Source organism: Paroedura picta, chromosome 16 (assembly GCF_049243985.1).
Source record: "Paroedura picta isolate Pp20150507F chromosome 16, Ppicta_v3.0, whole genome shotgun sequence".
NCBI classification, from domain to species: Eukaryota; Metazoa; Chordata; class Lepidosauria; order Squamata; family Gekkonidae; genus Paroedura; species Paroedura picta.
In genome coordinates this window covers 15,685,802-15,712,863 of record NC_135384.1, presented here as the reverse complement: position 1 = coordinate 15,712,863, position 27,062 = coordinate 15,685,802, and the positions used below count along the sequence as shown (strand labels likewise).

Genomic DNA, 27,062 nt, shown 5'->3' with positions numbered 1-27,062 from the left:
AAACATACAACCACAGGAGTTCACTAATACTGGACCATTTTAGGGATTGCACCCTCCTCTTTCTCAAGGTTTATATATACATTCACTGACCTGTCCCTGAAGGAATCAGGAAGAGAAGATGGACAATGATGTGGCCGGACAGGTAAAGTGGTCCTCTTAAAAAAGAAAAAAAGACAATGGGCTATTTTATACCTGAACCAAGTGCTTCTCTGTCATGCTGTAATTGTTTGTGCAAACTCTGATGCAGTCACCCATGGACTTGTTTGCACTTTGCCTGCCTGCTATCCCATAATGGCACTTAGCCAGGCATCCCACGCTCAGTGATGAGTTCACTATGCAGACTTGTGAAAGAATCCTCCCAGAAGCCAGTTTTCCATCTGCTGATTCTGATCTTCTTGGCCAGAGGCCACAGTGTGAGGATTTTTATTGCTTCCCCTCCCCTGCTTGCTCGTATAAGACAGTTCAGTTTGCTCCTAACCATTCTGTGTTTTTGCAGGGAACTACTAGAGTCCGTTTCTCGAAATCCCTCTCAAAGGGTGAAAAAGCAGCTACCGCTTCTAGAAAGGAAAAGATAAAGGAGGCCCTTGCCGAACTTGAGATTCCATATGATTCGGTAGGACTTTTATAGGTCTGCCTTAGAGGAGATAGAAATGAATTTAAAAAATGAAACAGGCATTAGAAAACCTCAGTTATACTGATTCTGCACAGTGGTGGTTGCACTGGACTGCCACTGGTGGTGCTCGGCAGGGCCATGTGCATCCCAACAGGGGACTTTTTTTGGTGATGCGCCAGGTCCACCAAGAATTATTGCCTCCACATGGAAGCAGTAGGGGTGGAATGGTTCCACCGCCTGGGAGGGGGGGGTTGTCATGCAATCCCACCTTCGTGCAAATTTTTAAAATGCCCCATTCAGCCCGATGGCACCATGAAGCACTTCGGAGATGATGGTGGCATTTTCTGTCTCCCTCTGGGATGCCGTAGGAGGGGTAGGATAGGCTTGTGGCTCAATAGGCCTTGTTGGCCCCTGTGGCAGACCGCAAAACACAGATATTTCCACAATCCCTTCCCACAGGGCAATGGAGGGCCTGAAGTGCACCATGTCCATGATGGGGCCAGGGTGGTGCTGACATCATGTGATAGCAGGGATTAACCACACTGCCTTATGGGTGACAGCCTGGTCTTTTCCACCCATGCAGAATTGGTCTTAGGAACCAAGTCAAGGCATTTTTGGACTCAGATGGACACAAACTTATGCTAATCCTTTTTAAACATGTACAAGCTTATGGAAGGGTATGTGCAAGATCAGGTTTGTTGGTTCTACTTACACGTCTTATTTTTGGAAGCCTCCCCTTGCACCGGGGTCTCTGTGCATGCTTCCTGCTGTACATATTTGTCACTCATTTCAACATCTCACAGGGCTTCCTTCTTCAGGTTTGAATCCAGTAGTTCTTTCGAGACCAACAAGATATTTTGAGGTATAAGCTTTTGAGAGTCAGAGTTCCCTTCTTCAAAGAAGGTTTTTGACAAAGGGAAACTTGGTTCTTGAAAGCCCGTAGCTCAAAAAAGCTTGTTGATCTCTAAGGTCCTTCTCACTAGAACTGAGCTGTTCTACTGCAGACTGACATGGCGACCCTTTGAAAAGATCTTCTTCAGTTTTGTTCATGATAGCAACAGGATCACTTTATTGTTTTAGAACTGGAGTAGGATCCTTCAGGGCTGATGGCTTGAATGTTGAAACATGCAACAGAACCCAAATGTTGACTCTGCTGATGGTGATGAGGATAGAAAGTGCCATCGAGTCACAGCTGACTTATGATGACCCCGTGGGGTTTTCAAGGCAATGATGTTCAGGCAATGGTGCCTGCCTCTGTATTACAACCCTGGTATTACTTGGAGGTCTCCCATCCAAATACTAGCCAGAACTGTTTAACTTCCAAGATGTGATGAGATCAAGGTAGCCTAGGCTAGTCAAGGCAGGACAGCTAATAGTGAAGTCTTCCTCTACCGCAAGGAGCCTGGTAGAAAGAGTTGTCTTCCTGGAGGAAAACATCTTGCTCTACCATCAGTCAACTGGAAAGAACCCAAATTACCCTTGTTGGACAGCATCCGCATATTAGATATTGGGCAATCTTTTCAGTATAGCAGCTTTTCACTATTAGATTTTCCTGTGTGGACAAGATAGCCCAAGTGTCAATGACTTCTATATCCCGATGACAGCACAACATCCAACAATGTATGATCGTGGCCCTGGTGTTTATATTAAAACACTCATAGAAGTAGTAGATACTGTATCTTCTATGAGAAAGTTTCTTACTATATACTCAGGAATTCTTTTTGTAGTGAACTAGCAGTCATTTGTACATCACCCAAGCTGGTCAGAATGTTAGAATCATGTCCAAATGAGACACAATACACTGGTGTTAAGACCCAGCTGTCATGCCCTGTCAGTTTGATTGTCTTTCCATTTATATTTATATAATTTGGATCCTACGTGTGAGGTCTGTGCATACTAGATAATCTTTGTATGGAGCTCAGATTCTCTTGTTCTATTACTGCACAAGATCAACTGCTTTCAGAGAATCCAAGTGAAAATGGAAGTGCATATAGAAGAAGAAAAGTTGGTTCTTATATGCAGCGTTTCTCTATAAGAAGGAATCTCAAAGCAGTTTACAACCACCTTCCCTTTCCTCTCCCCACAACAGACACCCTGTGAGGAAGAGGAGGCTGAGAGAGCCCTGATATTACTGCTCAGCCAGAACAGCTCTATCAGGGCTATGAGTGGCCCAAGGTCACCCAGCTGGCTGCATGTGGAAGAGTGGGGAATCCAATCCAGCTCACCAGATTAGCAGTTAGTACCAGTATACCAAACATAATTTTTGTAATAGCCAAGCTACTACTTTTGGATTTTTACTAAAGTTTATTAAGAAAACCCATGTCTCAGTACGCCATTGTCAAGATCAGCCCCTCTGATCTCTGCCATGATTTGTGGTTGACCAGAGAAACTCCATGTGGGTTTGATGTGTGTTGTTTGATGAACCTTTAGTAACCCTTTTTACAACCCTGAACTATTTCACACTGCTTTGTGTATCCTTTCGTGCTGTGACACTTTCTTGCAAATGTTGCTCTGTACATTGTTATCTGAAAGGGAGGGCGCCGGTCCCCCAAGGCCAGCCAGGCCAGAGACGGTCTGGCAGGAAGCCCAGGATGGCACCTGTGAGAGGGGGGTAATTCTACCCTGGGAAAGAGGGGGCATTTGGGTGGGAAGGATGCATTGATATCTGCTTGCTTGCCATGTATCGATTAGATTCGACTACAGACATCGGAGGGTTCAGATTTACTTCCAATAAAGCTTTCTATTAATCCAGAAGCCTAGTTGTGAGTCTGTCTGCCTTTGACACCCATTCTCATTCCTTCTCTCAGGACTCAGGCCCCAATATTGCTGTCTTGGGATCCGGAGGAGGTTTGCGGGCCACAATTGCCCTTTGTGGGATACTGGTAGAGTTGAAGGATCAAAATATTTTAGACTGTATTATGTACCTGAGTGGTGTTTCAGGTTCGGCCTGGTAAGTACATGATTGTGATAAAGAGAAAATGTGTGTTCCTCGTTTGAGAGATCAGACCAAGTTTCACTGTATCCAGCATTCTGGAACTGGGTGCTCTCTTGACACACAGATGTGCCAGCTGGGCATTCTGCCACTTGATTTTTTGGGGAGCATTAATGACCATTGAGCTTTGTCTCATGATTCCAGAGGCCTAACGGCTCATTCACTGAGAAATTCTTCCTTACAGGATACTGAACCAAAACATTACATTGAAACATACAACATTCATTTTCAATTGGAATACTTACTCACCAGAGTTTGTCTGTGTCCTTGTTGCCTTTGAACCAAAAGCTGAAATTAAATGAGAAAATTGTCATTCAATAACATTCAGGATTCCTTACAAGGATTCAAAGATCAATAAATCCAAATTAAGAATGTGGGTTAAATCCATTGTTAATAGCCTGTTTGTTTAGATAAAAAGGTAAAGGTATCCCCTGTGCAAGCACTGGGTCATGTCTGACCCTTGGGGTGACGCCCTCCAGGCAGACTCAATATGGGGTGGTTTGCCAGTGCCTTCCCCAGTCATTACCGTTTACCCCCCAGCAAGCTGGGTACTCATTTTACCAACCTTGGAAGGATGGAAGGCTGAGTCAACCTTGAGCCGGCTGCTGGGATTGAACTCCCAGTCTTATGGGCAGAGCTTCAAACTGCATGTCTGCTGCCTTCCCACTCTGCGCCACAAGAGGCTCTGTTTGTTTAGATACTTATATCCAATTTTATTCCAATGGTGGCACAAAACCAATTCAACATAATTCTCCCCTTCTCCCAGCACCACTCCACAGCCTTGTGAGGTGGATGAGGGTAAGACAAAGTGATTCATCCAAGGTCACCCAGCAAGCTTCCATAGCAGAGTGAGGATTTAGCTCCAGGTCTTTCAAATTCTAGTCCAACATTATTTCAGTCTTATTTTTTTTCCACTGAAAGGTGTATGTCATCCTTCTACAAAACTGAGAACTGGGCAGAAAGATTAAAGGAGATGGAAGAAAATCAGCGGGAAAGCCTTGTTGAAGGCCAGTTTGATTTTGATGCCGCAGCAAAAGCCGTGCTGCACGCTGCAAGTGATGAGAATTACTCTTTGACTGATTTCTGGGCTTATTTTGTTGTGTACCAAGTGCTAAAGCAGGTGAGTGTGGAGGAAATGATAGCTGAAGGCCCTAGGCACCTTGAACAAGAATGTATTTATTTTGTGTTTATAATTACATTTGTATCTCACCACTCCCATGTAGTGGCTCTTAGTGGGTAACAATAATCTTCATAAAACCCCAAGAATCATAAAATCCCTGTTAAAAACCCATTAAAGGCCACCCTTGATGGTGACATAACCACACCCTTCCCTGCTCACAGACTACAAGAATAGCCTCTAGGAGAGCACACCTTGGTGGCACCGGGATCTTACTCGGCTGGCCTCAACCAAAGACCTGTGTAAAGAGTTCATATATTAGCAGTTAACAAAAACAACAAAACAAAGTTTGAGTCCAAGGGCACTTTTAAGACAAACAAAGTTTAATTGTGGGGTATAAGATTTTGTGTGTATGCTCAGTTCTTGAGATACAATGAAATAAAACTTCCTCAACCATTACCTATAGAGCAGGGGTAGTCAAACTGTGTCCCTCCAGATGTCCATGGACTACAATTCCCATGAGACCCTGCCAGCAAATGCTGGCTCATGGGAATTGGAGTCCATGGACATCTGAAGGGCTACAGTTTGACTACCCCTGACATATAGGGTGTGTGTATGGGGGGGGGGTGAAGGTTAGAATCCAGGAAGGGAGAATTACAATCAAGATGTATAACTAACTGAGTGGTTCAAGTGGGTAGCCATTGTGGTCTGAAGTAGCACAACACAATTGGGGTGCAATGACACCTTGAAGATTTATTCAAGGTGTGAGTGTGCACACGAAAGCTCACACTTTGACAAAATCTTTGTTGGTCTTAAAGGTGCCATTGGACTCTGAGTGGTAAGTAGAGGTAAGATTGTATTCAAGCAGCTGATAAGACCTGTGAAGAAGCTTCCAGTTAGTGTACATATAATAACAACCTTTGTTGAATTAAACTTTGTTGGACTTCAAGGTGCCACTGGACTCAAACTGTGTTCTGCTGCTTCACAGCTACCCACCAGAATCTAAAAACAATCTAGAACATCCTTTTTCAACCTTCTTACTTTCCAGTGAAATATTTTTGAAATATTTCTGAAATATTTCTGAAATATTTTTTCAGGCCTCGAGGTACACTGAAAATAATGCCAACTGGCCAGTTCCTTTCCTTATCAGACTTCACAATCCAGTTCCTGTTTAGTGGTAAGAAGAAGAAGAAGAAGAGTTGCTTCTTATATGCCACTTTTTCTCTACCCAGAGGAGTCTCAAAACAGCTTACATTCGCCTTCCCTTTCCTCTCCCCACAACAGACACCCTGTGAGGGAGGTGAGGCTGAGAGAGTCCTGATATTACTGCTCAGTCAGAAGAGCTTTATCAGTGCCATGGAGAGGCCAAGGTCACCCAGCTGCCTGCCTGTCAGGGAGTAGGGATTCAAACCTGGCTCGCCAAATTAGAAGTCTACACTCCTAACCAATACAACAACCTGGCTCTTTCCTTAGCTAACAGAGAAGTTGGATGGATCCAACTCAAAACGTCTTTGAGGGTCAATTTGACCCAAAGATGATCAGTTTTTCATTTGCAATCCCCTCCCCCTTAAGCCATCAGCATAACCACTCTCATGAAAACAGCAGTGAATATGGTGAACACACATTTTTCAGTGGTCAGAAAAGCAGAAGCTGAATCCAAACTAGAGGGAGTTGGGGTTGGTCAGGAAAGTTAAGATCCTGTAGGGTGCAATGCTCTCCACACCTGATGAGTTTCAGTTGGCCCTAGTTGACTCAGTTTGACAATAGCCTAAGCCAGCATTTCAAAGGTTATCCTACATCTCTGTGTGACACAATGTGTGAGTAAGTGATCTTACCGACTACTTGAAAACTTCATTTAGTACAAAATTGATGAGCTGGAATTGACTGTAGTGCACTCTGAACTGAATGACCCCAGCTAGCTTGATCTCATCAGAGCTTGGAAGCAAAGCAGCTTAGGCCCTGTCTAGCACTTGGATGGCAGATCACTGAGTAAGTCCAAGGTGGCTGCACAGAGGCAGGAAATAGCAAAGCACCTCTGCCTCCAGCCTTGAAAACCTTATGGGGTTGCTGTAAGTCAGTTGTGACACTTTCTACCACCAACTGTGTTGCAGATCAGACCTATTCTGAAAGATCTGTGCTGGTTGCTTGTTCAGTTCAAGGTTCTTGTCACCATCATGAAAGGCTTTTTATGCCCTGGGCTCTGCGGGACCATCCCTTCCAACTTGCTGCATTATTGGTACCACTCAATACAAAAAGTAAAATAGGCAAGTGAAGAAAACCACCCAGCTTAGTTGCATAAAGTCAGATAGTTGGGACATGCTCCTTCATATAGGAATGGGCAGGTTGATTGTTCATTTTTTTAGTGCTGCGTTAGAAAGGTTTTGTGGTTATAAGATCACCTTTCTAATCGTATTAGAGGGAATTGTCTTATCAAATGGACAGATCTTGATGCTTTAATGCATGTTATGATGCATCTTGAGTTCTGGGTAGGGAGAAAGGTGGAGGAGAATTGACCTAAGAAAATAAATAAACAAAACGTGAATTTTCAGTTGGATGAGACCACATTGTCTGAGCACAGGAGATCTTCGGAGAGTGGGAAAAATCCTTATCCGGTTTATGCAGCTGTGAACAGGAACACATTTAAGGAAGACATTCCAGGTAATGCAAACTCACTCTTTGTTTAGAATCATAGAATCATAGAGTTGAAAAGGGCAATAAAGGAATCATAACTACCTGCCTACCCACAGTGACCCCAATTTCATATCCAAGTGACCTCACACACACCAAAAATCTCCAAAATCCAGCCTGGCCGGGAGGAAATTCACCTACCATCCCAAAGCAGCAATTAGCAATTCCCTGGGTGTGCAAGGAAGGGCCACAAGAGGCAAAAACTGGCACATCCCTTCCTGCCCACCCAGTCACAGCCTGCCTAGTGATAACAGCTATCTAGGCATGGAAGGCTGAGTCAACCTTGAGCCGGCTGCTGGGATTGAACTCCCAGCCTCATGGGCAAAGCTTTCAGACAGCTGCCTTGCCACTCTGCGCCACAAGAGGCTCCTACCACAAGAGATGACTACCTAGCCTCTGCTTAAAAACTTCCAAAGAAGGAGAATTCACCACCTCCCAAGGAAGCCTGTTCCACTCTTAACTGTCAGGAACTTCTTCCGGATGTTTAGCCGAAAATTGTTTTAAATTAATTTCAACACAATGGTTCTTCTCCACCCCTCTGAGGCAACAGAAAACAACTCTGCTCCATCTTCTATATGACAGCCCTTCAAGTATTTGAAGAAGATTATTATATCACTTAGTAGTCTTCTGTCCAGGCTAAACAGACCAAGCTCCATCAACCTTTCCTCATACAATTTTATCTCCAAACCATCTTTGTAGCTCTCCTCTGGATACACTCCAGTTTCTCTACATCTTTCTTTAGTTGTGGTGCCCAAAACTGAACACTATGCTCCAAGTGAGGTCTAACCAGAGGGGAGTAAAGTGGTAACATCACCTTGCATGATCTGGACAGTGTACTTCTTTTAATACAGCCCAAAAATCCCATTTGCCTTTTTAGCTATCGAGTTACACTGCTGACTCATGTTCAGTGTATGGTCTACTAAGACTCCAGATCCTTTTCGCACAAGACAAGAACTTGATAAGGGACAAGGCTGAATCTAGATTTACACAAGACTGAACCACTTAAACTTGCAGATTGGAAAGGAGGTAACTGTGCTGCCGACTCTGCGTAATTGTTCCCAACCCTTTCCCACACCAAGACTGCATTTTGGTTTGCCTGGCTCATCATCAAAGGTGTCATTTTGACAGATTGCTGATGAAAATTCCACTGAGAATGACTAATAGATTTCTGTGCAGGTTAAACAGTTCAACCACATTCTAGAATTCTATTGAATATAATATAAACAGTAATTTCTTTAGAAGACCTCCCAAACGTAATGAGAAAAGTTCACTTCACCCATTAGGAAATGCAAAACATGTTTCAGCCTTATTCTCCCTATTTTATGTATTTCTCCCTAATTGATATATTTCATGGGCATAGGATTTTGATTTGAAAAACTGAATATCATTGTAAAATAAATTCTGGCTTTATCCCCCCCGTAAGTTAGAATGATGTGAATGCAGATTGTAGCCTTGAAATTTTAGGCCCATGTCAGCAATTGCCCCTCCATTCCCTTGCCCCCTAGGCCTATTCTGCACACAATAGATAATTCACTTTCAATGCATTTTAGAAGTAGATTTCCTGTTCTGCACAGGAAAATCCGGCTGCTAAAGCACATTGAAAGTGCATTATCCTGTGTGTGCAGAATGGGCCCTAGAGACAATCGGAGCAGGGAATAAGAAAAGGATAAGAAACTCATCTTGCCAAACCTTTTTGTGAGTAGGCCTCTCCAGTCATTTAAAAATCTGGGTGTTTACACATATATTTTTGCTGGTCATTGACCGTATTAAAAAACTACAACTAGTACTACCCTTAATGATAAATAAAAGGGAATCAGAAGTTCCTGTCCCTTGTAAACACAAGAGATACCCATCCCCCTGCTTCTTTGCTTTGGAAGCTATCGTTGACTATGGCAGGTGTAACTGGACATAGAGCGAGACATTTTATAATTGGGTATCAGGTTCAATATCTTCATGGCAGTTGCAGTCCCCAATATGAAGAGAATCAAAGTATAATATTTATGGTATCCTCCACCCCACCCCACCATTCTGTCTGATTGAGTTAATCAACATATGCAACATGAATGTTTGTCCTGGGCCCCACACTGTGACTTGTTGAATCAACAGTGAACCAAATCAGACTCACTCCAAGTCAGTGAAAATGTCATGTCCTTGGTGTAAACAATACACAATGTCATGCCCCTGGTGTAAACAATACCTTGGTGGAAGACAGCCACCTGAGCAGTTGTTTTAAGTCGCACCATTCCTCTGGGTAGCTCCATTGACTAATCCATATCTTCTTTCCCCTGGCTTAATACTCTGGGACTCTTGGCCAGGCACACAGGAGTCAAAACAAGAGCCAGAACCAAATAAGTTTGTAAATTGCTTTGTTCAGATGAATTCTCATTAGCCCCCTGTTCTTGTAATATCCATGCTTCAGTTTTGTTTTCCAGGCACTTGGTTTGAATTTACCCCACACGAAGTTGGAATTCCTTCCCTCGGCGCATATGTAGACACCAAATACTTTGGGAGTGCATTTGAAAATGGACAAATGGTTGACGAGAAAGAGGAGAAAAATATCTGCTATCTGCAGGGTACTTATTGTGCATTTTGCTTCTTGACAGTCTATCATTCTCCGCATGGCATACCCTGCAGGTTCTGGCAAGATAACAGGGTTTGTATAATTAACCATGGGTGTGTGGGAGACGACAGAGATAAAGCCCATGGATTCAACTGCATATTAAAAATGTGCACATCAAACAAACAACCACTCCTTTATGAGCTGCATTGGAGTGCTGGATAAGGCTGAAGGCTCCAGTGATAACAAAAATACAAGGAAATGTATATTCAGGGAGATTACGGGGTAATGTTATGATACTTAAAGTTTCCCTTTCTTTATACTGATGGGACGATTTCAATGTGCAGTTTTTAGATTCTATTAAAAGAACATTTTCATGGTGGTCTTTATAGGCTTGCCAGTTCCCCCTTAGCCAGTGGTAGGGGATGGAGGAGGGGTGGGTTCCCAGATCAAGGCTGGAAAACTCCTGGAGATTTTGGGATGGAGCTTGGGGAGGACAGGGATCTCAGAGGAGTACAGTCCCATTGAGTCCACCATCCAAAGCATTCATTTTCTTCTTCTTTGTAGCCTGGGCCTAGTCTGCACACAATAGATAATGCACTTTCAATGCACTTTCGAAGTATATTTCGAAAGCACATTGAAAGTGCATCATCCTATGTATGCAGACTAGGCCCTGGACTGGAGATGAGCTTTATTTCCAGGGGGTCCTCATCTGTCATTCTGAAAGGTTTCTCAGTCATTAAGTGACATATAGATCTAATCATGCTATTTTTTCTTTATTTTCAGGATTATGGGGAAGTGTCTTGGGTAAAAAGTGGGAAATGGCCAACCCAATACATGGTACTGCTCTTTCTGCTTCTTGAATCAGAGAACATCAGGTTCCTGGGCTTGTGTCTTTAAGGGTCATGTATCTGGAACAGCTGATATTTACCTCCTAGATAGGACCCCGGATGTTTAGCCAAAATGGTTGAGATAATGCCCATAATGGAGTGCTTTAACAATCCTGTTTCATCTTAGTCTTAGACTGGCAGTGAATCTAGCCAACTATAATTAAAAGGGAAAGAACTGAAGAGTCTGAAGTACAGGTTGGCTTCTCCCTTGTTTCTATCTATATTGTAAAGTTTGATATATAGGAAAGGAGGCCCTCGATAAGGGCTGACAACTCTGGGTGGGAAAGTACCTGGAGACTTTGGGAGTGGAGCTGGGAGTGGGCAGGATTTGTGATACCTCAATGGAGTACAATACAATGGAGTCCCCTCACCAAAGCAGATCCAGGGAAACTGATCTCTGTCACCTGGAGATGAGCTGTAAAACCAAGAAATCCCCTGGCCCCACCTAGGAACTTGCATCCCAACCCTCAGTTGTGACTGTTATGCATTTATCTTTCCAGGTGCCTTAGGGATGTTTCGAGCCAGAATGACAACATACTCCAGTAAGTCATTACAAGGGAAGTGTATCTGGCCTTTTCAGTCCTGGCCCTGACCTGGTGGGATGAGCTCCCAGGAGAGCTAAGGGCCCTGACAAAGCTATGAAAGTTCCGCAGGGCCTGAAAATGGACCTCTTCCTCCAGGTTTTTGGTTGAAGCCAGAGCCAGGAAGATTGAGGGCTCCTTCTCATATCTGAGATGAACAATTACCTGGATAGGTTTGCTGATGGGGGGGGAGGTGGGTATATTTCAAAATGTCTTTTGTGGGTTATGTAGTTTTAATGAACAAATTATATAGTTCAAGGAAGCCTCTCTTCCATAAAGGCATGAGGTCTTTTTGTAAATTTTACTATAGGCCTACATTTCTCAGGCAGTTTCCAAGCTTCAGTATTGAACTGGGTGGAAATGGAAAGAAAACTGGAACTGATTTCTGTCAAGGAAGCAGAGTTCAAACAGCAACCATATAAGGTGCTGCCACAATAGTGATCAGCAATTTCCTGGGTGAGCAAGGAAGGCCCACAAGAGACAAACATTGGCACATCCCTCCCTGCCCACCCACTCACAGTCTGCCTAAGTTCATAAAATCAGCATTTATGTCAGATGACCATCTAACCTCTGCTTAAAAAGTTCCAGACCTCCCAAGGAAGTCTGTTCCACTGAGGAACCACTCTAACTGTCAGGAACTTCTTCTGGATGTTTAGCCAAAAATTCTTTTGAATTAATTTCAACCCATTGGTTCTGGTTCAACCCTCTGGGGCAACAGAAAACAACTCTGCTCCATCTTCTATAAGACAGGCTTTCAAGTATTTGAAGATGGTTATCATATCACCTCTTAGTCGCCTTCTAAACAGACCAAGCTCCATCAACTTTTCCTCATATAATTTGGTATCCAAACCCCACACCATCTTTGTAGCCCTCCTCTGGATACGGTCCAATTTCTCTACATCTTTCTTTAGTTGTGGTGCTCAAAACTGAATACTATACTCTAAAGCAAGCCTACATTGCTCCATACCATTCTGTGACACATCATCTCCATGAAGTATCATCTCCATGAAATATCAATCTGGAAGACTCCTTGGGACTACCATCAAAATATAAATAAATTAAAAATAAATAAATGGTCAACTTGGCTCTAGGACATTCCAGAGAAATTCCTTGACTAGTCCATATGAATGGGTCCATTATAGACATAGTAGTAAACACATCTGGATCTCAGTTGTCTCGATGGAGGACCTCACTTTAGTAACAATGGGTAGAAATATCTATGGATAGAAATTAAATGGATGTATATAGATATCAGTTTATGTTTTTGCTTTGTGAAAGTCTTCTTAGCTCTCTCTCTTGTTTCTTCTAGGATTTCTTCATCTTTACCATAAAATACGCATTGCCCTATTAAAGACCAACAAAAGCCTGTATGAATGGAGATGGGGAACCACCAATAACTTACTGTACAAGTGCTGTAAGCTTATATTAACACTGAATAGAGACACTGAAAAATACTTTTCATCCCTGTTATGTGCTCTTAGTTTGGATCTACACAATATGTCCATTATAGTGAAAAATGTATCTCCATATTGAGTTCTTAGATGGGGAGGAGGGCATGACTCAGTAATAGAGCATCTGTTTTTCATCCAGAAGGTTCTAGGTTCAGTGACTGGCCTCACATCAATTTAAAGTGTCAGGCAGTAGGGAACATGAAAAATGTTTATCCAAAGCTGCAGATAGTCAGTGTAGACCAGGGATTCCCAACCAGAGCTCCATGGACCACTGAGGATCAGTGGGAGCTACAGAGGGGGTCCACAGCCTTTCCCTTCCTATCTTAATGGACTTGGCCACAAGCTAGGGAAGTGGCTGCCTCAAGCTAAGGAAGTGGCCTGGTGGTTAAGCCATAGGTGTAAAAATCAAAGGGGGAGGGAGTCAGATCATGGTATGGGAGGTCTGGGCTGTCTTCTTGGCTCCTGTCATTCTTTCCAGCCAAGATGAGGCATAGACACCATAGAGGTAAAGGCATAGAGTAAAGGCAGGGAGACAGAGTGAAAGGAGGGAAAAGGTAGATTCAAATGAGCAGCCATGTTGGTCTGAAGTAACACAATAAAATCAGAGTCCAGTAGCACCTTTAAGACCAACAAAGAGGAGAGTAAAGGGTGCAAGTGATGATTTCACTTCTGATGACATATCACTTCTGAGGGCATGGGACCCAGCTGACATCACTTCTGGGGGTCCTTGAAGCCTGAAAAATTATTTCAGGGGCTCCTCCACAGTCAAAAGGTTGAAAAGGGCTGGTGTAGACAGTAACAAACTTGATAGAGCAACAATCTGGCTCAGTATAATCTAGCTTCATGTCATCATGATGACATGTATTTCTTGACCACTGTCAGCAGCTGCCAGTGATCCTGAAGCATACTTACAATTTATGCTATAACTTTGGATAAAGTTTCTACACATATTGGAGGAGAGGCATAGTACAGGGTTGTGGGTGCCATTTTAGCTGGCATCTTGGTGATGCATATTATATATTGTCCTGGTCAGGGTAGCGGGAATTATAAAAGTAGAATGATCACTTGCATGTGATAGGCAGGGGGAGAAAGTTCAGTCGACCATTAGTTTGTAAGAGGAGTATACTTATTAGGTTAATCAACTAAAAAGGCGTCCATTCATTATGCATTGGAATATTAGTGATAAAAAACCGGCTGAGACTTACCTCGGCTGAATGTTGACGCAGCGGAGGGCTTGCTGGGAGAGAGAGGCGATCACCCAGAGGCCCTTCCAGCAGCACACACAGTGTCAGGGGCAGGGCGGGGCCGTGGTGACTATTTAAGTCACCACGTGCACGGATCCCCCTCTTTGCCTGGAACGCTGCAGGAGCTGCTCCCCTCCCACCCTCCCTATGTTTTATACAGGATTGTTCAGGGTTTTGAGGTGGATGCTTTTGGTTTTGTTTTCCAATAATTGTCACAGCTGCGGGTTTGCATGGGATGGAGCCTGTTGGCAGGGAGTCCGGTGTGCGATCGGACTCCCTGGGGTTCGGGGCCTCTCCTGAGGCGGCGCGTATACGAGCGCGGCTTACCCAGCTGGGAGGCCAGGGGCTCGTTTGCCAGGTGGCCTGGGGGCAGTCAGAGCAGGTTGACGCCTGGTGGCTTCCCCGCATAGGTCGCTTCCCTTAGTGGCGGACTTCAGTAGGCAAGGGGATCTGCTCTCCCGGCTGGGAATGGTGCGGGTCCCCAGGGCGCCTCTGGACTCCGTGGGTTGTTGGTGCAGTCTGCTGACTGCTAGGTCAGGCTCCCTCTCCCATGCTGTGCCAACCCTCCCATGGGGAGATAATAAAGCTGTGGCCTTGTTTATCCCAACATTGGTGTCGTGTCTTATTCCAGCAGATAATGCCCTCCTGCAAGTCAACAGCTATCTAGACATTCCTTGTTCTCTTAAAAACTGCCATAATCTTGGCATAAACAATTAATAGGGGGTATAGAAATGGAACAATAATATTAGCAGAAGTACTGATGCACTACCATTATTAGGCTGTCTTAATCCAGTTATGTTAATAACAAAGCTCTACTCTGCTCCCTGTGGTGTAGGTGATACTGAAGGCCATGACTTCTCAAGTGAACAGACAATATCTCTGATCGATGCTGGTACGGCCATAAACACCGCTTACCCACTCATTTTGCACCCTGAGAGGAATGTGAAGTTGATCCTTTCTTTTGACTTCAGCTCAGGAAATCCTTTCTTGGTAAACCATTTTATTTAAAGGGAAAGTAACCCCCCCCCCCCCCCTATATGAGTTGAAAATTACAGTCTGAAGATACATGTTTTTTTTTAATGAAAAAAATTGATAAGATATATTGCTAGACCTTTTTGTATGATACATGGACAGGAACTGACACAGAGTGAATTTGTAGCCATTCTGTGCTCACAAAAGGCCCCTTTTGATATCACCTTAATGATGTTATAGCTGCAGCACTATAACAATAGATATTGATTTCAGAATTCTCCTGTCTACAGGACAGCATGTTATCCCTTTTGTATTATCCCAGATCCTTTCATGGGACCGGTGGGGTTTGACTCTTTATTAAACTAGCATATGTAGGGGGCATGTTGCACCATTTCCCATATAGCTCTGGTAATGTTGGAAGGGTCTCTAAATGCAACCCTAGTAGCTGACCTTTTCAACCAACCATGCCAGAAAACTGTCGAAACCTATATTCCCAAGCTGATTTTGTAAGGCCACCACAAACGACTTTTCTCTTTCAGACTATCCAACAAGCAGCAGAACACTGTGAAAAACACAGAATCAAATTTCCTGAGATAGATGACATCAACTCACAGGACATAGAGAACCCATCAGGCTGCTACATCTTCAGAGGAAAAGATGCTCCGACCATCATGCATTTCCCACTATTTAACAAAGAAAACTGTCAAGGTACTTGGAGCCTGGGGTTTGGCTATGGAAGTTCTAGTTGTTCATATATAACAGCAGGGGTGGGCAAACTATGGTCCTCTAGATGTCCATGGATCATGGAATTGTAGTCCAACGACATCTGGAGGGGCATAGTTTCCCCACCCTTGTATTAGAGTCATAAAAATATTGTGGAAATAGAATCCAGCAGGTCACCTTGTTTGCAGCATAAAATCATGCTTACTTTCCAAATATATATAACTCTCAACTTGAACAAATTGAGAGTCAGTGTGGTGGAATGGTTAAGAGTGGCAGCTTCTAATCTGATAAACTGGGTTTGAGTTCCCGCTCCTTCACATGCAGGACCTTGGGCTCATCACGGCCCTGGTAGTGCTGTTCTGACTGAGCAGTCCTGTCAGGGTTTTCTTAGCCTCACCAACCTCACAGGGTGCCTGTTGTGGGGAGAGGAAGGGAAGGCAATTGTAAGCCACTTTGAGACTCTTTTGGGCAGTGAAAACTGGGATATAAGACCAACACTTCTTCGTCATCCGAGGATTCTTACATCTAAAGACTGGAGCCATGAAGAGACAAGACAGATTGAGTTAGGAATCAACAGAACTAGGTCAGCAGCAACCACATGATCACTTTCTACCACCTGACTAGCATGACTCATTTAGGGACTGGCTGCTTACTATTGTTCAAGATCTGCCACCCCACAGAACAGAACAGTTTGGTGTAGTGGTTAGAGTTAGGAACTGGAACACTCAGGCAAGAATCCCCATTCTGCAATGGAAGTCATATACACTCAGCCTAACCTACATCATAGGGGTGTTGTGAGGATAAAATGAAAGACAAGAGGATGATGTAAGCTGTATTGAGCCCCATTCTGGAGAAAAGCTGCAATATAAACAAAATGATTAAACAGCTAAAGATGGGGAGCAGATAACAGTTGTTTTGGGGAAGCAGGGCAAAGTGAGAATATAAGGGTTGCCTGGAGGGGGGGGAAGGAGAAGAAATTTAGGGGGAAAAGAAGTACCCCAATAAGTTCATTCTGAGCTGAGCTTAGCCTGCACCACATAACTGGACTATAATTATCTTGGGGAGAGGTTGCTGGGGGAGGGGCAGTAGAAGAAAGGGGGCAAATAAAGGAAGATTGGCTGGCAAGTGGAAAGAAGAGAAGGAAGCATGAGAAGGGGAGAGGCTATGGGGGCTTCCAGAAAAGGAAAGGAGGGCATAGTGGGGGAGGGAAATTGAGAATGGCACATGTGTAGACAATCAGGTGTGCATAGAATTGCCACAGCCATGTTTGTGAAAGGTTTGGAGCAGCTGGTTCTGAACAGGAAAGAGAGAATATTGTCTAATGCTCCTCTTCTTCCAGGCTGACTGGCTCTCTAAACCAGAACAATCCCGGATGAGAATAACCATCCATATTTGATTGCAGGTTGCATAACTTGTCAGTATATGTAATCATATCTGGCTACTTTCATTGCAGTCATGAGAGTAGCAAAACGAGGTCATCCACATATAAGTTTTGAGGATTTGCATACCAGGTATTCAGAATGTATGACTTTGTAAATTAGCCAAAAGAAAACAGAGGAGGAACAACTTTTAAAAGCCTAATGAGGAGTGAAAATCATCACTTATGGTGACCTTATGAATTTATGACTTACGTGACAGGCCATTATTAGAGGCCTTGCTGAAGTATTGTCAAGTTTTCCTGCTGCCATCAACTTTTCCTAGCACTGTTGTCTTCTCTGATGACTCTTGCCTTCTTATAGCAACACCAAAGTGTGATAAAACATGTTTAGTCTTTTTTGCTTCTGGGAAGAGTTCAGGTTTGGTTTAATCTAGAACCCACTTCTTTGTCTTTTTTTGGAAGCCCATGGCATCCTCTAAAAACACATTTCAAATGAATCAACTTTCTTCCTTTCAGCTTTCTTCAGTGTCCAACTTTCACACCCATCCATAGTAAAGGGGAAATACTATGAGTTATCTTGGTCACCAGTGAGGCATTATTCCACTTTTCTAGCTCTTTCATGGCTGCGCTTCCCCGTTGCAATCTCCTTCTGATTTCTTAGTTCCAGCCTCTCTTCTGGTTGATGACTGAGACAAGGAATAGAAAATCTTGATTTAATTATTAACTTTAAAACTTGCATAATTCCTCAGCAGTGATTGCTTTTATCATCTTGATGTTCAGCTGCAATCTTGCTTTGCCACTTTCTACTTCAATCTGCATCAGTAGTCATTTCAAGTCTTCTTAGTTCCTGTCAGTAATGTGGTGTCATCTGCATATCTCAAATTGGTAATGTTCCTTCCACCCTTTTTCATTCCACCTTCATCCAATCGAGTTTTCCATATGTTCTACATTTAGATTCAACAGATAGGGAGATTAAAAAAGATAAAAAAGATCCTTTCTGACACCCTTACCAATTGGAAAACATTCTGTAACCTCTTGTAACCAGGTATTCAGAATGTATGTAAATAAGCCAAAAGAAAACAGAGGAGGAACAACTTTTAAAAGCCTAACGAGGAGTGAAAATCCTCACTTATGGTGACCTTATGAATTTATGACTTACGTGACAGGCCATTATTAGAGGCCTTGCTGAAGTATTGTCAAGTTTTCCTGCTGCCATCAACTTTTCCTAGCACTGTTGTCTTCTCCAATGACTCTTGCCTTTTTATAGTGACACCAAAGTGTGACAAAACCTGTTTAGTCTTTTTTGCTTCTGGGAAGAGTTCAGGCTTGGTTTAATCTAGAACCCACTTCATTGTCTTTTTTTTTGGAAGCCCATGGCATCCTCTAACAACACATTTCAAATGAATCAACTTTCTTCCTTTCAGCTTTCTTCAGTGTCCAACTTTCACACCCATCCATAGTAAAGGGGAAATAGTATGGGCCATTCCGCACTCGTTCAAAATTGCACAATGGTTGCAAATTGAAATCGCTACTAATTTGCTGTTATGCACAATGTCGTTGACAATCTACCACACTCCTGAAACCGATCCGCAAAAAGCGCTTCGTTGTAGCATTTTCAGGGAAATCCCAAAAAGTGGATTCACCCTCCAGAAAGCGCTACACTCTTGCAACCAATCTGCAACACTAGCGGGAAAGTTCTGTGCGTTACCATTGTTGCGGTTTCTGCAAAGTCCCTCCCCCTGGCTCTCTCCTCTGATCTTCTGGCAAAGCGATCGCCATTTTTTTTTCTCGGAGCGAGCGGAGATCAACGCACCGGCGAGCCTTTGTTTACCTGGCGAGGCTTCCCCGGCTGCAGTCCCTCCCCAGGGCTGTTTTAAGTCACCAAGCACCAAGCACCACACAACCCCGTTTGCTGGGTTATTTTCCCTTTATTTTTCACTCTATTTTCAGCCGAAAATCGCGCCCGTGGGGGGGGGATAATTTTTGTTCACTTGGGGGGAGCATGGCAACGATGAAACAGCAGGTCAAACACCAGCTGCTAGCTAGATGGGTCTCTCCGTTGCAATGAATCAACGCAGATTTGTTGCAACATGTTTTTTTTTAAACCTTCCTTAAAGGGAAAGGGGCTTTTCAGGAGCATGATAACGGCCGCCCATTGGCTGCTCATTTAATTGACGGCCAGGGGCGGGACAAAGCTCGGCAATATCGCTTCCTGGCTAGCGATATTTTCCGAGACCGGAAACCTGTGGGAAACAATAGAACCTGTGGGAAACAATAGAACCGCAACTGGATTCCACTACAAAGGCAGGTATGCATAACGACAAATTCCACTATTTAAAATGGCGTTTTTTTAATTCCGAAACCAATTTGCTACATAGATCCTGGTGCGGAATGGCCCTTAGAGTTATCTTGGTCACCAGTGAGGCATTATTCCACTTTTCTAGCTCTTTCATGGCTGAACTTCCCCGTTGCAATCTCCTTCTGATTTCTTAGTTCTAGCCTCTCTTCTGGTTGATGACTGAGACAAGGAATAGAAAATCTTTTTTTTTTTTTAATAATTTTGTTTATTATTATATAAAGCATTTACAGAAAAATTGAGAAGAAAAAGCAACCAGCTGATATGGTTTGCCATCTCTTTTAACATACATATTCAGTTCCCATCACATATTATTCCTAATCTAGAAGTTTTTACCATTTTTCTTAGCCAAGTGATTGTTAATACATATGAGAGTATGATCTGTTATAAGAATACATTCTGTTATTATCTTAAATGATATTAATGCCTATGAAGTATGGTTTGTCATCCCCTTTTAGCATACATATTGACATACATATTCAATTCCCATTGCATATTAATCCTGATCTAGGAGTTATTACCATCTTTCTTAGCAAAGTAGTTGTTGATACATATGAGAGTATAATCTATTATAAGGATATATTCTATTATTGTCTTAGATGATATAAAGTCAGTTCCCTTCATATATTGGTCCTGTCCTAAAAGTTCTGCTGTCTTTCCCCCAGGAAGTCAGGAGAATACTCCATTGTTCAACTCATCCTTCAGGTGGTCGCAGAAAATGAAATTGTGTTTTTTTCCATAGTAGAGTGTTTCTGATTGTCCTTCTGTCAGGGCCAGAGAAATCTCTTACTTGATTCTTGCTGCCAGTCGCCTTTGAGTTGGCTCTGACTTTATCAATCTGGATCTCTTCCTCTGGTCGCACAGGAATATCTCCTGATAGCTTCCTGGTTGCTGTCGCTTTTGAATAGACTCTTTTTATTTTGCTGATCCAAGTCATTTCCTGCTCTAAATAGACTTCCAGGTTTTCGGTGCTTTCCTTCCTTGAATCTGTTTTCCCAGGTTCTTCAAAGGTACTCTGAGTTTTTACATCTCTGGCTCTCTCTCTCTCCTGTTGATTAACTTCCAAACATTGAGTTTTCGTTTGATTTATTATTGGCAGAGCTGTATCAGCTGTTCTCTCTCCGTCCAAAAGCTCCCCCTTAATCCCACGGATTTCCTTTTCCAGCTTATTGACTGCTTTCAGTATCTTTGAGTTCCCTTCACATAACAAATGGAAAAGCTGTGCCTTAGTTAATTTCTCCATAGTTCCAGGCAGTCACAAATTAGAAACAGAAAGTCTCATACAGTCTCGCGGGAGCACGGGCGATCCCAAATTATCTGCTTGTCAATCTCCGTATCAAGTCAGTTACCCCCACTGAACTTTTTTCAACAAAACTTCAAAGCACTTTCTTTGTTTGGTTAGTGGGTATAATTAGCTGGGAGTCTCTCACTCGGCGAAAGAAGGAATTCACTTGTAAATTGGTTGAGGAAGGGGGGGGGGAGAAGAGCTTGTGGAAAAAGAAAGGGAAGAGCCAGAAAGCTTTCAATTCTTACTGTTGCAGACTTCAGCTTCTGTCAGCGCTGATAAAAGATGGTCTGGGAAGAATGTAGGGTCAGCTGGTCGTTTCAAGCTTGTAAAGTTGTTTGCGACAAGGACGCCATCGTGACCTTGAGCACAGGCCGCTATTAATCCGGGGAGTTCGGTCCTCCTCCCCACGGATCTGTAGGACCCTCAGGATGCCGTTCCCAGTTCCTGGGGCGACCGGTGAGCAGATTTGCGTATCTGCTCAGGTCAGCCAGGTGCAGAAGCCCCTGACCCTCGGCATGGCTGAAGAGCTGAACAGAAGTCCAGCTTTTTATGGCGCCATCTTCAGTCGACTCCAGGAATAGAAAATCTTGATTTAATTATTAACTTTAAAACTTGCATAATTCCTTAGCAGTGATTGCTTTTATCATCTTGATGTTCAGCTGCAATCTTGCTTTGGCACTTTCTACTTCAATCTGCATCAGTAGTCATTTCAAGTCTTCTTAGTTCCTGTCAGTAATGTGGTGTCATCTGCATATCTCAAATTGGTAATGTTCCTTCCACCCTTTTTCATTCCACCTTCATCTAATCCAGTTTTCCATATGTTATCTTCTACATATGTTATCTTTCCATATGTTATCTTCTTCAACAGATAGGGAGATTAAAAAAAATTTAAAAGATCCTTTCTGACACCCTTACCAATTGGAAAACGTTCTGTAACCTCTTGTCTAGAATATAGATTGTACATCAAAACAAACAGATGTAGTGGTACATCCATTTTTTTGTAGAAAAAAAAAACTGACCAGTACTGGGTGGGAGTAATTTCTAGAACCTACAGTAAAATCCTATGGGAATCTATGGCTGTTTTTCTGATAACCTATGGGACCTGTAGTTCAAGATTCAATCTAAAGAGAGGAGAGGACCAAAATTCAAATTAAAAAAAAACATCCTAAAAGGATTATATGATCATTCTCTGAGCTTCTCCACTTGCTATGATTACTTCTCAGAATTTTGGTCTGAGACATAACCATATATCCTCCAGCTGTTCAAGAGTCTAGGCCTGGAACTGGGGCCAACAGCACTAAAGCACAGATGTTGTGCCAACAAAGACAAAGAGCGGCCACTGAATTAACAAGGCTGGCAGTTGATGCTGCAGAAAGGCGGGCCAAGCAAGGTGTGGCTGTTCCCATGGCCAGGAGGCATCTGGGAGGGTCCTGGCCCAGGGCACCTCTGGAGCCCTGTGTAGCAGCTGGACAGCTACAATGGGTGGGGCTCTTTTCCCGTGCCAGGCCAACCTTCCAGTTTGAGGTGTTGGGGTTAAATAAAGTTGTGGCCTTGTTACCACCAAAAGCTGAGTTGCATCTTGATTGGTCCTATGCCATCTTGCTAGTCAAAGGGGATGCCTCAAATATGCTTGCAAAGATGTGGAAATAGTCCTCTTTCCTCTAGGAGGAGGTATTACTGCTTAAAGGAATACTATCCACTTATGCTGAAAAATGTTGTGATGGGGCTGAAGTGGTTCAGGGCTTTGAGAGGCTTCGGGGGTTGACTGGTGAGAGAACCCATGTGGCAGCATGCTCTTGGCTGATGGGTTCAGGATCCAAGCCTGAGGGCTAAATCTCAGAGTAATTTGTCTGACTGAGACTCTTGGGGCTCCTCCCATGCCACAAAGGGGACCCCAGAGATGTCTCAGATGATACTTTCTGTGGTAGTGTTACATGCTCAGCCAACTCCTCCTCTGAGGGGCAAAATACAAAATATTTGTAATTCTTTAAAAAAGAATGGCACAAGATCTGGAATGTGGCAGCCCCAGGAGCTCTTGTCCCATGTATCTTTTCAGGTGCAGAACAGGCCTCTGGCAAAAGCATGTGTGTGAGGGTGGAAACAAGAATTTCTAGGGTCACCACACTGCATGACCAACCAGGACTGGGGCCTCACACCAAATTGAAAGAAATTCAAATATTTGTAAATGGTGCCAGTGGCCATGGAATGGACCTGTGGTCACGGTCCATTGTAGTTTCATCTCTTCTGAGTCTTTGGTCTATTTGACTGATGAGAAAGGATTAGAGATTAGAGAATCCAGATGAGAGGGTCTTTGCTCATCTTCTGCTACATTTGCTGAAAAATGGCTATGCTAAATATGGTAAAATGTTCTATGTATTGTATGAAGTCACTGAGTGGTATTTAAATACAAGTAGATTTATTGTATGATTTGAACAGGACGATGGTTGCATCACTTAGGAGAACAGATTAAGCTCTTCTTCCTATTTCCTATCCTACTAGATTATGTCTCCCAGCAAACAGTGCTTCCCACTCTGTTGTTCATAGCTTTGGTAACTGCTAAATATAACCAGAATTTTCTAGCCTTTCCTGTGAAACCTCCCCGGGAATCTCCCTGTGCGGTTAATAGCTATATATTTATATGGACTTTGAGAAAATGAATTGTGTGATTGCAATAGGAAGATTGCAACCCTGTCTACCTTGTGATTGGGCATTCAATGGAAGTTGCAATCCTGATCTTTGCTTCTGTTGATGCACAAGACAAATTTGCACCGGATCTGAAACTGAAACAATGCAGAGAGTTTCCCAATCACAATACCGCAGTATTATAGAGTAACCTCAAAGATCCCTTAATGGTACTGGAGCACATTTTTTTTCAAAATGGCGGCTGGGAAAAGCCCTTCCACCTGGCTCTGAGTGAAGAGGAAAGAAAAAGCTTTAATGAAACAAAAACCCTATCCTTAGTTTGGCAAGTTGGCCTACTCCCTCCCAAAGTGGCCAGTGAAGGACTCAGAGGTAGTGAGAAGAGAAGGGAAAATGCCCTGGCCATTTAGACCTTTGCTGGGCAAGTCTGTAATCACTTCTGGGGTGGGGCACAGCAGGAAGGAATGGCCAGCTAACATCACTTCCTGGTACCTTGAAGCCTGAAAAACGGTACAGATCCAGTCAAAAAGTTGAATAAGGTTGATCTAGCATGTGAGTAATTTAATATTCAAATTGGCACTCAAGCAAAATTGCAGCTTATCTTCTAGGAAAAAAACAAAACCGTGCCAATCAGACTTACTTTCAGGTAAGCGCATATGAGATCTAGCTGCACATGGATCATTTGACATTCACCTACCAATGCCTCTCCTTGACAGATAAAATTTCAGAATACAGTAAGCAGTATGACACCTTCAGGATGAAATATTCCAGTGAAGAGATTGAAAAGCTTCTCATTGCAGCCAAGAAGAACGTAGTGAATGCTCAGCAGAAGATTTGGGAGGAGATTGAACGGGCTGTGGCACCTTCTTCTCGACATGCTTAAGCAAACCATTTCCTCTTTAACACTTACATTAGAGCTGGCTCTCCAGAGTGCTCTCTAATCTTTCACATGTGATAATGTGATAAATAGAATAAACAAATCATTGGGGGAATAACACAACCAGCATATCACATGGTAGAGTTCCCTGTCATGTGTCATGTGATCAGCTTTTACTACCAACCTGGTGTATTTTTTTTTCTGACTTGACTTATCAAGTGGTAAAGTTTCATCCCATTTGCCACATAGTTCAGTGGCTGCCTGTATTATTAATCTAAATTTACAACCAGAAAGCTCTTCTACTGGGGGAGGTTTCCTGGGGATTATGAGACCCGTATGGACAAAAGTTGTGTGGAACAGGTGAGGTAGTTTCCTGTGTGTAAACTGCACGGAGCTTTTATTCTAACCCCAGATCGATTCAGTCCCTGCCGTCTACACAGAATGCAATTTCCGTTTGGATTTTGGGCGATTTAAATTTTCCTTCTGCAGCAAGAAGGATTGAGTGACCCTACCTTTATTGTGCGATATTTTAGAGTGCTTTTAATCCTCAATATCCGGATTGGAAAAGAAAGCTCCGTGGTAGAGAACCTCTGATAGGCCACACCTGGTCATGTGACACGCTTGCCTTAAAGGAGAAGCCCCTAATTTCTCTCAACTTCTGTTGGTCCTGGATTTTTTCTCCCTTCTCTGCCTTTTTCGATCCTCTCCCACCCCCCTCCAAGAAAAGAAAGAGGCTCCCTGCCTGGCTCCTCTCCTCCCACCCTTCAAGAAAAGAAAGAAAGAGGCTTGGCTCCCCCCCCCCCTTCTGAGCTACCCTAACCACGTGCAGAAGACTTTCCTGTTTCAATGGGGGGGGGGGAGAGGAAGATCTGAGTTCAAAGCGATCTGAATTCAACAGGATTGATAATGGAATAAAGAAAGTAAGTGCAGACTCTGCCAGGACAACTGAGGGAGTGAGCAAAAAAGCTGGCTAGACTGACTTCTAGAGCTGGTGATATTCGTTGAAACTATTATGATGAGCTGTAGAGTTTTATGGGCATGAGAATGTTTGTAAGTACAATTTTCCCTACTTATTTTTCTCAACATTTTCTGAGGTCGTTTATGTTCAGTTTTAGACTATGGTGAGGCACACAAAACTGAAGAGTGCAGAAAAAAGTATATTTTGTTGTGCTGCTATTAGAATAATAGAATCATAGAGTTGGAAGGTACCTCATGGGTCATCTAGTCCAACCCCCTGAACTATGCAGGACACTCACAACCCTATCACTCATCCACTGTAACCTGCCAGCCTCTTAAGCCTACATAGAATCAGCCTCTCTGTCAGATGGCTATCCAGCCTTTGTTTAAAAATCTCCAAAGATGGAAATTGTTTATTTATTGTTGTTCACGTATTAACCTTTCTACAATAATAATTACCATGAAAGTATGGGAATGCAACTTGAGATGCTTAACTCCCTTGCCAAATTAGCTATTTAGGCTCTGATTGTTTTCAGAGATCTTTCCCCCTCCCTGTCATATCTTGAAACACTAACATTTGTGTGGTTTTTTGATGCGGTGTGGGAATTCTGGTGTGGGGAATCTACAAACATTGTGTATTGTAGCTTGTGCCATCAACTTTTTAGTAGTTTTTATCCTATTTTCCCCCCAATGAAAATCTACCATGCATATATTGGAAGAACATGTGAAAAATAAAACAAAGCAGAATTGAGCAAAAATGTGCATAGAGTATGTTCTTTCTTAATTGAAATTGCACTCAAGAGAGCTTATTTTTACCATCTATAAACCAAACTGTCATGAAGTGCTAACAAAATTCTGTTTCAAAACATGGATGATTGAATAGAAATGACATTTCTCTCATAGCAACAACATGAGTCAGTAGTTTGATGTGGCACAACAGAAACCACAGAGTATGACAAAAGCAGCCTGTTTCGACTTTAGTTACTGTTTAGAAACCTCTGAAACATTCTTTAGGCTTCGAGAAACCCCAGACGTGGCACAATTGTGCAGAATATGGTTGGGAAGCACAGCTGTTTATGTGTCCACCTGGGACCCCTCCCCTTCCTACCCCCTCCAGGCCCATCATTGGCCATTTTGGGAGGCGGATTGGGTCAATACAACCATATATGGTCATATCACCCAGTAATTAGCAAATTAAAACAAAATATACTTCTGGGCTGCTATAGAATTACTCCACAACAATAAAACTTTTTTCAAGTTCTCTTTTTCGGATTCTTTGTATAATGGTCTCGATTTATGTTTGGGTAGATTTCTGATTGGCTGGTCACAGTAATAGGACCCTGATGTGTTCACAATAAGGATTAAAAATACAGAACCCTGATGCCATGCTAATAGGGAGCGGTCTGCTTAATCACATGCCACCCCCTCTTTCCCCGTTCAAGCCCTACCGCCAGAAAACAAAAACATGAATGTGTTTTAGATAGGGCTGGTGCCCTCTCCCAATATTGCTGTGCATACTGAGGAGAACACAACAGCACATTTAATTTCCACTGATACACAGGCATGTCACTTTGTGGTCACATAGCAAGGGGAACTGCACCATTTTTAAAAAAATAGCAATCCTGAAATGGAAGGGGAATGCAGGTGTGAGGCCAGGCAAAACTCTACCAAGGCTATTGCACATTTCTTATTTCAGACAGGCTTACCTCTTTGCACCTCATTGTGCATCGCAGGGCAA

General features: G+C 43.1%; 1 protein-coding gene across 1 annotated transcript; it reads left to right on the top strand.

Annotated features, from left to right (window-relative positions):
- On the top strand, positions 1-24,471 carry LOC143825493 (cytosolic phospholipase A2 gamma-like). The gene is made up of 10 exons (XM_077313519.1): positions 1-147; positions 508-613; positions 3,421-3,563; positions 4,527-4,725; positions 7,272-7,380; positions 9,843-9,983; positions 10,754-10,807; positions 14,969-15,123; positions 15,645-15,813; positions 24,207-24,471. Exons 1-10 carry the CDS (start codon positions 119-121, stop codon positions 24,371-24,373), a joined length of 1,272 nt encoding a protein of 423 aa, XP_077169634.1. The 5' UTR covers positions 1-118; the 3' UTR covers positions 24,374-24,471.
- Positions 24,472-27,062: the final 2,591 nt, after the last annotated feature.

What these genes read in the sequence shown, in the direction of transcription:
- LOC143825493 (XM_077313519.1), top strand. Translation starts at nt 119, where the DNA reads ATGGACAATGATGTGGCCGGACAGGTAAA. An exon ending in TTGAGATTCCATATGATTCG is followed by an intron (nt 614 to 3,420) that starts GTAGGACTTTTA and finishes TCCTTCTCTCAG; the next exon opens with GACTCAGGCCCCAATATTGC. An exon ending in GGTGTTTCAGGTTCGGCCTG is followed by an intron (nt 3,564 to 4,526) that starts GTAAGTACATGA and finishes TTCCACTGAAAG; the next exon opens with GTGTATGTCATCCTTCTACA.